General features: G+C 39.1%; 1 protein-coding gene across 4 annotated transcripts in view; it reads left to right on the forward strand.

Moving 5' to 3' along the window:
• Positions 1-13,116, forward strand: part of PDE7B (phosphodiesterase 7B) — a 312,799-nt gene that overhangs the window by 235,484 nt on the left and 64,199 nt on the right. For all 4 annotated transcript variants that reach the window (XM_055324719.1, XM_055324721.1, XM_055324720.1 and 1 more), the window contains one exon: positions 877-960. In XM_055324719.1, the coding sequence (XP_055180694.1) occupies positions 877-960 (84 nt within the window). The remainder of the gene's footprint in view (positions 1-876; positions 961-13,116) is intronic.

Below are 13,116 nucleotides of genomic sequence, written 5' to 3' on the forward strand. Positions count from 1 at the left end.
AGCGCAGACATTAAGGGAAACCTACGAATGAATGAGTTCTGCAAAACCCTATTGACTTGTTATGTACACAGGTGACAAAGTGTCTGAAGTCCCTGGAGCTGGGCTGGCCTTTAGAAACCGAGCGGATTCTAAAGCAGATCAGTGGTACAGCCTGAGGAACAGGACGGTGGACACCAGTCAGAAAACAACTGTGCTAGAACCAAGAGAAATAACATTGGGCAATTAAACATTCTAGTAAGAATTAACACTATCATCCCAGGACACCATTTGTCCTCCCACATTCAGATGTCTCATCTATGTGGCCCTCAGACGATGGAAATTTTGTAGATTACTAAAATTTTCACAGATCTATCTTCTAGGCAAATCTAAAAGGGAGCAGGGTGCTGCCTTGCTTGATAGAGTATTGCCAATTCCATTACACTCAGCATTCATTAAATATCCCTTCTCGAATATAAGGGAAGGGAGAAGAAATGTGTGGGAAATATCAGAAAGGGAGACAGAACATAAAGACTCCTAACTCTGGGAAATGAACTAGGGGTGGTGGAGGGGGAGGAGGGCGGGGGGTGGGGGTAAATGGGTGACGGGCACTGAGGGGGACACTTGTCGGGATGAGCACTGGGTGTTATTCTGTATGTTGGTAAATTGAACACCAATAAAAACTAATTTATTAAAAAAATAAAATTAAATTAAAAATAAAAATAAATAAATAAATATCCCTTCTCATAGCTCTCTCTCATGCAAGGTAAATGGAAATCATTTTCCTCCTGACATTTGGTGTCGGTTCCAGTGACCTAAGTGGGTAAGAGCATTTACAGAGGAAAAGTGAATACGCTTGGCAACGTTTTTAAACATTTGTTTGGATTTTCTGTTTTTTAGGAGATGTACGACTAAAGGGTCAGACGGGGGTTCCTGCTGAACGCCGTGGCTCCTACCCATTCATTGACTTCCGCCTACTTAACAGTGAGTAATCAAGTGTACCTGGAAAGGAACAAACGTTTTCTTTAAAAAAAAAAAAAAAAAATCTCACTTCCTTCTGAACTTCAAAACCCTCGGAGGTCTGCCTTCCTTCCTCCAGGTCTCCCCTCCCAAATGGAACTTAACCCTTTGTCTTTAGATTTCCTCCCTAGTGAAGTGATTCTGGCACTGCCAGACTTCCAGCCTTTTAGTGAGAATCAAATGAGATCATGTAAGCTTTAAAAATGTTAGTCTTATGTTAATTAATTAGAATTTAAATAAAAATTTGGGGGGAAAATGAAGTTTAATAGAGTGGGAAAAAAATAAAATTAAAAAATCTAAGTCTTAAGAACTGTGAAGCCCTATACAAGGAAGCTTATTCCTTTCATTAACCAGCACCTTCTTTCCACCCTCATCCAAGATTAGACCAGATGAGATTCTATTTTATTGTTAAAATCCTACAGGGAAACCTATTCTATAGCTCTTGTCAGATTCTCACCTTCCTTATCTAACCGAGGTCCCTGAAAGGTGGTTCTCACGTCTCTGTGCTTGCTGCTTCATCCATTACAAATACCTCAGAAAGTCATTAATTTGTACCTTTCCCCTTCATATACTAATCCTTATTTGGAGTTTTGCTCAACCTCCAGTTCATAATTCTGTTAATCTCAAATTCCTTTGGAAACCCAAACCAGTGACCAGTCACCCTGCCTGCTTTCATGTCTTCTAACTGTGGCAACCATCCGGCACTTTGGACTTAAAGGGCCAATGGAGGGAAAAAGTGGATAAATTTCACAGTTTGCTCCAGATTTTCAGTGTTTGGTTCTCACATCACTTCCCATCTATAAATTTCAAACTGCTGGCTTGCACTCACGTAGCATTACTTTCCTTTGGAAGAAGCAAGTTCAGCAAAAGAACTAATTTGACTTACCTTGACCCCTAAAAATTACTAGGAGAAGTCAAAACTTGCTATCTTTAGATCCTCAAAAGCTCAGTAGGGAATGGAGATGCTTATTCTCTCCCTCGCTCATTAAACTTCCATATCAATGTGCAATATCTATTTTCTCAGCTCTTTCTGGGACACAGAGACTTGGAGAAACCTTTCCATACTAGAGATAACCTCCTCAACCCAGCCCCAAACAATACATTCTAGGAGACACAGTTGATTTGCTAAACCAATGCAATATTGGCTATATTGGGGAGATATAGTGGGGAGCTCTGATGGTATCTGTTACCGTTCCTTATAACCTCCAATAGGCTGTTCCAACTACCCATGGAAGTTACTCCTTTGACAGTCACTAGACTGTACTGATTTCCAGTTCCCAGGCATATCGTTCCACCAGACAAGATGGGGATGAGCAAAGGGTCCGTTTTGTTCACTGTCTCACAGACACCAGGACTCTCTAATGGCTTCATCCACTAAGTGTGAGATGGGGAAAATAACCCAAAAAGCCTCTTTCAATATTAGATGAGATGTTATATCATGGTTTCAAATATAAGGCATGAACAAATTAGGAATATAGGAGATACTTCTCTTTATAATTCCAAGGTTCCAATCTATATAATCTGTTTCTAAATTATCTTGGTGTTGTTAATAAGCAAGATCAGCTAATAGCAGTCATCTTTGCAAGTGGGATTATGAAATATTTTACATCATAGTTTTCTGTAACACTTGGATTTTGGGTTTTTTTACAATTATTTGTTTTACTTTTGTAACATTTGCTTTACTTTCAAAGCATTTTTTAAAAACGGGAAAAAATATTAAAAATTTAAAGAGAAAACCAGTGCAGATAATGTTTCACTACTATATTATTCACTATATAACAAATAACTTACAAGCAGGTGCCATTCTGTCACCCATCTTCTGTAGGTCCACCAGAACTTCCTGGACTCATGCCCAGCCTCCTTCTCCTGGCGTGAGATGCTCTCTGCCCCTCCACCCCCATCTGTTGCTCATGACCCTCCACACATTAAGTGACAGTGTTGGACATCCATTCTGAATTTCCCCTTCTCCTCTGCTCAGCACACCACTCTAGATAACTCTAGATAGTGCCTTCACTCATGTCTCTTCATCAGTAAAACATGCTAAGGCAATATCAATTTACCTTCATTGTATTTTGCTTTAAAGTGGACTCAATTTTTTCCTAGATGTATAAAACACATCCCCAGATAGACTATAAGATCCCAAAGATCTGACTTCTCAGTAACTTTTGTTAACTTACCAATTAGATCAAAAGATCCCCTCAAAAAGATGATATTAAATAATTATAAATGTCAGTCAACCTCCATATTTTGCTCAACAGCTCAGATAGGAGTGAAGGTCTCTGAGATGTTTCCTTATTTGTGGTACTGTCCATTCCATTGTCAAATGCCTGGTATACCTGGTTAGTGGGTTTAAAACAGAATCAATAACATTACTGTGGTGACTCCAATTTTTCTAGATTAGGCTGCAATTACAGCAGTTTATCACCAGGTAGCACCAGGTGGGTGGCTATCTGTGTTCCATACAGTCACTTAAGATGTAATATTTATGTCACATCTTTCTATAAAACCTATTTAATTCTCTTTAATGTCATTCATGTTCTGTTGACGCTTGCCAGCCTGAGTTGTTAGTGTGTGCTTTCTGCCTAAAAGGAAACATTTTAAATACAATTCTATAAAAATGTAAAAATAAACTCCAAAGGAACATTTTTGGGACTTCCTCCTAAAATTTTTATTTTTACCAACTGATTCCAATTCTACACAGTAAGTACCAGACTAGCTTAAAGTGAGTTTTTGTATCACTTACCTTAATTTTGAGTCACTTTTTTCCAAGTTTAGGCAGAGACTGAAGACTTTATTTTCCTCAAGTGCTTGCAGTTTTGCTCTCTCTGCCAGGAGGATAGGGCCATTTTTAAAAGACCATTTATAGGAAAAACCAAATCGCCAGAGCCTCTATCCTCTGTGTCTGCATCCCAGCAGCCTTTCTTCTATAATGCTTAATGAGACCCACATGGCTGCCACTCCCTGTCCAAAGTGTCCCTGGAGGTTTACCTTCTACCACCCACTTCAACATATGTCTTGAATGGCTGAAACATGCGTAACAGAAATGTGCATTAAATGGTAAGGCCCACTGCATTTCTCCACTGGCTTCACCAGGTACTGCCCCAACCTGCTATAGTGGAACAAGATGTCAGAATTAACATCTAAAATAACTTTTATTCTTTCAAAACAAAGTTTCTAGACATTGTAATAGATAACCAGAATGAGATTGTGCCGTCACAATCATTGCAGTAAATCTATGCTCCCAACCATGTCTGTCTCATAAATAAGATTTTATTGGAACCCAGCCATGTCCTTCATTTATATTTCAACTATAGCTACTTTCCAGTCGAGACCATACGGCCCACAAAGCCAAAAATATTTACTGTATGGCCCTTTACAGAAAAAAGTGACTATTCCTTAAGTTGGATTTTTAAACAAGATTAAAAGGGTTTATGATGACATCTCCATAGGTACATTCAGCCTGGTCTATTTTCTTTTGTTAGGGTCATTTTTTTCTTTTCAATCCCCCCCGCCCCAGTGCTATCACTTCACTTTCATGAGTGGACTCACATTGACTCAATTTACATGAGATAGAAGTATAAACAGCAAGGAAACTTTCTTGAGGATCCAGATATTAAATTCCACAGTTACAACTTCTAATTGCACAAACATTGTGCTGGGGGCAGTATTCCTTTCTCCCTATTTCTTGAAGACATTGTACTACTATGCCTACATACTTGTCTACATATAAGGTGACGATATATACCTAGTTTGCTTGGCATAGTCAAATCTGCACCTTTTGTCTAGGCAAACTTATTAATATAGTTTCTCACTCCCTAAGTATTCTGGTTTAGACAATAATTACAAGGCCAGTGGATTTTTATAGGTTTTCCTACCAAAAAAGTTTCCTTCAAGACACCACCTCTTAAATGTCACTTTCAGTCCAAGAATGAAGATCAGAAAATCCTCCTCACAAGAGGCGTATTCAGATCCACACATCTCTCTATTGAGAAATACGTAAGACAAAGTTACCTGTTGACAGCCAGTTTATATTTTATACAATTTAGAGGCATTTGTACGAATTTTGAGAAGCTTTCTGGATAAGTAGCAGAAAAATGTGGCTTCAGCATCATTGTGGGGGACTCAGGAATCACAGACCTTTAAAGAAGAGAATTATCTTTAGGCCTAAGCATGGAGGGGCAGAACAGAGTGAGAGCAGAGTGACAATTTATTTTTATTCTACATGAGATACAAAAACAGAGACCTGGAAGAGGGCAGGAGGAATGGGAATGTAATGACTCCATTATCCCAATGCCAGCGGCCTAGAGATTTGTGTCATTCATCACCTCTGTTTGGAGGGAAGCAAGAGAAGAGAAAATGGGGAGACAGTGTTCTGAGAAATGTTGGCCACAGAGGCGAAAATGTCGCAGAAGCAATCACAATTTTCTGCAGAACAGGTGGCTACAGCGCCCCTTGCACATTCCGCCTCCTGGTTTAATATAATCAGTAGGCTGAGTAGATAATAACTAGGTGGAGATGTTCCCATGGCAACCATTTCAGAGCAACACTATGTGATTTCCACACTCGCTCTGCAAAGGAAGTGACATACAAAGCAAACATTCCCAGTGACTGTGGAGCTTGAAGGAACGAGGCAGCTTCGGCTGGAAGGTTTAGGGCAGCATGTTTCAGCTGCCACAGAGAGCCTGGAGCTCCAGACCAGCTCTGGGGCTTTGCAGTAGTAGGTTAATTGGCTATTTGGCTTTTCCTGCTGGTTAATTTGCTAATCTTGATCTTTAAAGTTCTATTCCTCCAGATATGCCTCTCCAGGCAGGGCCATTTTAACTGCACAAGTGTGAGGTAATTTTAGCAGAGCTACAAGAAAGATTTTCCTTTGCTCATTATTTTTGAAATAGAACTAATAAATACTGTATATTTGTATCTGACATATAAATATATATGTATAATATATACATATATTAAATTATATATTATGTTTATTCTATATATTTACAACATAAATATAAAATAATATATAAATATAATATAAAAATATATATTATGATTTTTTTGTACAAGGAGAAATGACCAGAGACTCAAATGCTTTTTTAAAAGCTGCCATCTAGGGGATCCCTGGTGCCTGCCTTTGGCCCAGGGCACCATCCTGGAGTCCCAGGATCGAGTCCCGCATCGGGTTCTCGGCATGGAGCCTGTTTCTCCCTCCTCCCGTGTCTCTGCCTCTCTCTCTCTCTCTCTCTCTCTCTCTCTGTGTCTATCATAAATAATAAATAAGTAAATAAATCTTTAAAAAATAAAAATAAATAAAAGCTGCCATCTAAAACAGAAATAGAAAATATGTTCATAGAAAAACTGTCAATCAAAAGGCACCCAGCATGTAACAAACCATCTGGTACTAAGTGATGCCCCCCTCTTAAAGAGGAACAATTTGCTTACAAACTCAGTTTTCTAAGAAAGAATTCCTGGCAGATGGTGACAGCCTGTCAGTCATCTTCTTAAAGGTAATTCTTAATGTTACCAATGAGAGACATACAAAATGTAAAGAACCTAAATTAAAATGTTACAGGGTGAGATATTGTTTAAGGGTACAAGCCTGTAACTAGTAGATAGATAAGTCTTGGAAATCCAATGCACAGCACAGTAATTGTAGTCAACAGTACTGTATTATAAACTTCAAAGTTGTTAAGAGACTACATCTTAATTATTCTTACCGCAATAATTAAATGATGATTATATGACCTAATAGAGGTGTTAGCTAACACTGTGGTAATCATACTGCAATATATAAACGTATCAAATCAAACACCTTATACATTCAAGCTTACACATGTTACATGTCAATTATATCTCAATTAAAAAGTAGAAAGAGAGAGAAAATAAAACAGCCTTTAAAAAATGTTACGAGATGGTCTGAAAGAAGTCATGTTCAGAAGATGATATCCAATTCTCCCCAAAATTCAGGCCCTCAGCCCTGTGCCTTGCAAACAAAGAAGGGAGGTGACAGCTGAGACAGCTCAAACTTCTTGTGAGTGCCAGGGTAACCCTCCACAATGTCAAAGTTCAAAATTGGTCTTCCCATAGAAGAAAGACAAGACACTGACTGAGGTCATGGTTCCTTTCTGACTCACCTGGATCATGCTCCATGATGTGTGCCCACGGGTTTCTGGCTACAAGCTCCCCAGTACTTCACACGCAGAAGTGCCAAACCAGTAGGATGGTTAGCCAGTGAAATGCTATTGCATTGCAGAAGACACAGTTGATATTGTCCTCACTGTTTTACTCATTCCCTGTCACGATTCATCAGTGACCATCAGTGGAGCACCTCCTGGGGTAGGCAGTGAGCCAGGTGCTAGAGATGCAAAGATAATGAGACATAGCCACTGTCTTTGAGGAATTTATAGAGACATAAGCCTATACATTTTTATGTGGTCTGATGCATTTAATAATACATGCATGTACAATTAAAGTATACATAATATGATAAGCATGTTTGTGTATTCAGGATCCAGAGGAGAGCATGATTACCTTTGGGGAAGTTGGGGAAGGGAGCCATTAACTCAGCCTTGGGAGAATAGAGAAGGTGTTCTGGAGGAACTAAAACATGAACAGTACTGAAGCAACAATGAAGTGAAGGAGGGCTGTACACCAAGGCCAACCATTTTAAAGCCGTTCTAAGATGTGCTTCAAGACCCAAGGAACCAGAAAAGAGTCATCAACAACTGTACTCAACCAGATATAAATTTTATTGGGAGATGGGGTATTCAAGTAGAAGCCAAAGAAGCCAGGATAGATCATTCAATATACCTGACTTTCTGGGGAAACCATAATCAAAGAGAAACAGTTTTCACCTTCTAAAGCTAAAACTGAAGACAGCCATTGCCTTTTGTTAACCTGGCTGACATCATTTAATGGATTTATTGTTTTTTATATGAATGATGAAAATAGAAAATTGAAATAGGGAGCCCAGTATTTCCTCTAGGTTGTCATTCATTCATTCAACAAATAGAACATCTACTCTATGCCAAGCAGGCCACGAGGCCAGGGTGGCCTGAGCCACATCAGTAACCACGGGACTGGGACAGCTCCTCTCTCAGACAGCCATGGGACTGGAGTCTGCCAAAGACACCAAACACAAATATCAGAACAATTTCTTTTGAGTCAACAAGAACTGTAGATAGTAGGGTGGCACTTGGGCTAAGGATTCTGAACACTCAAAAGGAAACACTCAGATATTATTTTACCCTTAAAGACCTAACAATCTCATTATATAGGCAAGACAAACATACATTAAAACAAAGACTATACAGGAGCATAAATTATCTAGTTCTAAAAGAATTGACTGAGACAATAAATCGGACAAAAGAAGGCAGAGATGACTGAAGTGCTCTGAGCAGGAAAAGAGGGCTTTATGGTCTTGTGCTGAACTCTGAGAGATAAGATAGAGCGTTGTCTAGTTAAGCAATTGCTTAAAAGTAAGACCAAGCTGACATATGGGAGACATTAAGTCATTAAGTAGGAGAAGGTCCAGAAAGTAGTAAAGTATGTTGACTAGAGAGAAAACGAAAGGCTTAGAATGCCAAGATAAAGAATTTGAACTTGACTCATTAAGCAAAAAGGGTCACTAGAGAATTTTGAGAAAAACATAGACAGCATAAAATAGTGTTTAAGAAAATTAATTAACACTCATATATAGGTGGGTCAGACTCAGGAAATCAAGAGAAACATGACCAGGCAGCAGACTATGATGGAAGTAGAAATAAGGTATCAATCCAGAGATGATGTGGAGAAAAGGAGATAAAACCTGATGATATTGAATGCTGGAAAATCCCAGGGTTGGTCTGGCCACCTGAAGAGGAGACCAGCCATGAACAAAGTTGGAGGGTGAGTTGGGGAAAGACAGTGAGCTCAGGGACAGTTGTTTGTAAGAATTAAGTAGAAATGTCCGAGAGAGCTTCAAATAAAGGATTGCAGTGCAGGTCAGAAAGGCCTGTTTTGGAAGTTCCATTGGGAATCACAATCATCCATGAGCCATATGGCCAGAACAGGGATCAACAACTTCATTCAAGAGCCCCTATAATTGTAGTGTATAATAAGTTTGATTTAGCGAAGCGTAGGACTACTGATAATAAAACCCACAAAGAATTCTGTCTCATCAGCAATTTCTTTTCCTCTGTGAGAAACTCTTTAGACACCACAATTCAAACACCACCCTACCTCACATCATGGACTCTGTTTCGTACGGACGTGGTTGCTTGTGTCAGAGCACAGTGGGTTTGCTAACTCGCTTGAGTGTTAGCACAGAGCAATGACAATTTTTCTACCACAGCACTTCCATGAGTAAAACCCTGACCCCTTCAGAATCTTTCTGGTATAGTGGCTTCTCCGGATTTCTGGAGAGAGTCAAATATAGAGGGAAGCAGGAGTAAATTAAGTTTCTTTTGACTGAAGTCACTGAGCTAGAATGAGTTGTTCGTTAAATAAAATTAAATTCAACCTCCTACCCAGAAGGAAGCATGGCCTATCTCTTGTGACTTCATTAATAAACAAAACGAAGGGTTTTGTCCTATCATTGCCAATCCACCTTCAAAGTCTGGGAAGATTTAAATGACTTACCATGGTCCATATTTAACTATACATGGGAAAAAATAGAAAGTGTTCCACGCTTAGAATCTTTGGTGTGTTTCCAAACTGAGATCTCAGGGTTAACACACAAGATCAAGAAGATGGTTTTCTTCCTTAACTAGCAAACTAAATTGCCTTGAGGCACCTGGGTGGTTTATTACTCATAAGTAAATCTAAGAGGGGAGGACAGTAGAACTGGTGGCAGCAATTACTGAGGAAAGTCCCTAAGGGGAACTGGCCGGTACCATGACACCTAACAACAGCCACCTCAACAGGTTTAAGGTGGGAAGTGCTCAATGCCAGGTACAGGATGCAGGAGGCCAGGTGGAAATATCTCCCAGGCAAGGCATCCCAGGGCTATATAGATCCTCTGAAGGCCTAGAAGCTAAGAGGGCTGCTGTGAACACCTGAACGAGCAGAGGTCCTTCCCACCTAACCACAGGCTGCTTCTCTGCCTGGGCCCCCATGGTTGCCCCGCCCAGAGCCCCACGCACACTGCACTCCCACTGCTATGCACAAGCTCTAAACCATGGTCAACAGAGGAAGCTGGCAGAAAGACAGACAGCTTTGAAGCTGGACCTGGGTTTGAATCGTACTTCTTTTGTGAGTGTGGGAAAAGTGCACAAACTATTACTGTCCGCACATATGGAAGGAGATTGTAACACCAGGCTCCCTAGGTTGAGGTGAGAAGTAGATGAGATTAGTGTGTCCAGCAGCCTATCTTGCTCATAATAGGTCCTTAGCAGATGTAGTTGAACTTTGGATGTACCTTCTTCCTCTCCTGAGTACACCTCTCCCCAGCCACCTCTTCTCCTAAGAAGTTTCTATTCATCACTCAAGCCCTCTCCCAGCATTATGACCTCTGTGATGCCTCCTTCAAACCTCTCAGTGGACCAATTACTATTTCCCTCCTCTGAACTCCCACCACATCTCTGCAAAAGCATCCATCACACTGTAACTGGAAACTTTTTGAACCTGAATCTCTGGAGAGTATTTTGCAAAACATCCTGAGGCTACCTGATGCAGCCAGCCTGGCTCTGGACCTTCCATGAGTCTTAGGGAACCACTGATATAAGTGAATTATGCCACACACATATTATATCAAATAATAATAATAATAATAATAATAGCTAATATGTGTGGAGCTCTTAGGTTCTAGACATTGCTTTACATGCTTTGCCCAAGACTGATGCATCTAATCCCACAAGATCCCTAGGAAGTAAGCGCTGTTACTTCAGATGAGGAAGTAAGGCCCAAAGAAAAGAAATAATTCACCCAAGAAATAATTTTTAAGTCCGAGTTCAAAGCCCAAAAATCCAATACCAGAGCACAAGCTCCTAACCATAAGGTACTATAATTCCTTTTTAGAGATGAATGTTCATGTTCAAAGGTAATACATGTATGCAATATGCTCCTTTTCTGTGACTTATATGTAATTACTCATATTAAATATTTTTCTCACATTATAGTAGTTATTTTCTTTTTATAGCACATTTAGACTCTTTTTTGGTATAAAGATGCCTCAATATCTTTGAACAAATATTTCTATAACTTAAAGAGAAAATGTATACTCAACACATCAGACCTTAGATTTTGCAACTTTTTGAATATATATATTCCTTCTGTTCTGGTGGAAGGTGCCAAATGACAAATTGCTCATTTCACTATCTGACCTTGTATTCTTTGATAAGAAGAGTGTGGTGGTGACAACAGAGGACACTTGTACGCCATCTCTTAAGAAGACGGAAATGGAATTGCTATTGGGACGAAGTCAGATTGGAGGCTGTCACTAGTTGCTTTAATTTTTCTCAAGGGGAAGTTGGTTACTTCCTGTCACACAAACTGTGCATCACCAAAAGAAAGCTTCTTAAAACGTTTATAATATATTAAATAAAAAGAAACAGGAATCTCAAAGATCTCAGTTATGTTTTTTTTAAATACATCAAAATCTCAATAGGTGTTGTTTTGAGATGACTATTATTTCTTTCACCCTGCTATTCCATTTTTTTCTACCCAAAAATGTATCCCTCTTATAGTCAGAACAAAGGGGATTTTATTCAAAAGGAAAAGCAATGTCAATCTGAAATGGGATCTTTATTTTTTTTCTAACTAAGGTAATATCAAGATGCAGAAAATTAAGCTGCAGCGATGGGCCAAAAAACTTTATTTACAAGGCCACCTTGGAAAAAATTATTGGAAATTGTGAAGCTAGGTACTTATAAAAGCGATGTATGATACTCACAGTAATGGTTTGTCATTTAAAGGTGAAATTTATTCCAAAAAGCATGAAATCAAAGTTCTAATCCATGTTTAAAGAGCACCTTACATTTAACAAAACTTTTAAATGAGGGCAGTCAAGTGATCTTTTAACGCAGTTTCTCAGTTTTACAAGCAAAAAAAACTAACAACTAACTAACTAACTAACTAACTAAATAAATAAATAAATAAATAAATAAATAAGAAAACAGAGATGCCAAGTGACTCACTGCTAAGTAATGAAAGAGTTAAGATCTAAGGATTCAGGTCTTTCGACATTCCATTTTTCCACTCAACCATAGGCCTTCCTTATTTAAACTTTACTTTATGTAAAAGTTTTTATGTAAAAAACTTTTATGTAAAAAACTTTACTTTATGTAAAAACTTTAAACTTCCTTATTTAAACTTTATGTAAAATTGATTTTACCACTTACAATGAAAGAAAGGATCAGCCAAGGACTGCCCCTGATGGTGGTGGGCATTGGTTCCAGGACAGTTGCCTGGATTTGGATTCTGGCAGCAGGGACTGTCCTGACCTCTCTGTCCTCCATACCTCCCAGGGCCATCATGAAAGGCACTAAGTAGAGTGTGTATAAAGTGCTAGCACAGCACCTATCACGGTGTAAATTCTCCATAAATGTGGACTGTTATTATCACTGGCATCTCTCTATTTCCATTTCTCTACGGCCATATGTAGAAGTACTTAGAAGATTATGTAATACATAACAGTACAGGCACTTGACTCATGTTGAAGAAGAGAATGATTTATTCCCTTTTCAGTTTACCATTCTTTCAGTTTCAGTGACTCATCCTTTCAACAAATCTTTATTGAGCTCCCTCTACAATGCCAGATGCATCTCTTTCCCAAGTATGGTTGTAAATAAAGTGGTAGAGAGAATATGGGGTAGGGGAGTCTTGCTGGTCTTGTTTTTTTGCAAAACATTTAAGCATGCTGAAATTATGGTGAGAAAGATCCAGGTGAGAAAGAACAACCAGCCCTATGGGACAGGGAAGTCACAACTGAGAATATAGTGTCCTGAAAGGTGAGAGGGAGACTGGTCTTTCAAAAGGAGGCATATTTTCTAATAGAACAGGTAAAAAGAAGGAAAGAATGGCTTTGTGGTGGGAAGTTTTATAGGTTTTGTAGCAGAAAAGTAAGGAATTTCCTACCTAATGCCTTCTAGTTTCTCCCTAAAGTAGGACGCAAGGTGGGGGGGTCATGGAGGCAGTGCAATGGAGGACCCTTTG

Source organism: Nyctereutes procyonoides, unplaced genomic scaffold (assembly GCF_905146905.1).
Source record: "Nyctereutes procyonoides isolate TBG_1078 unplaced genomic scaffold, NYPRO_anot_genome, whole genome shotgun sequence".
NCBI lineage: Eukaryota > Metazoa > Chordata > Mammalia > Carnivora > Canidae > Nyctereutes > Nyctereutes procyonoides.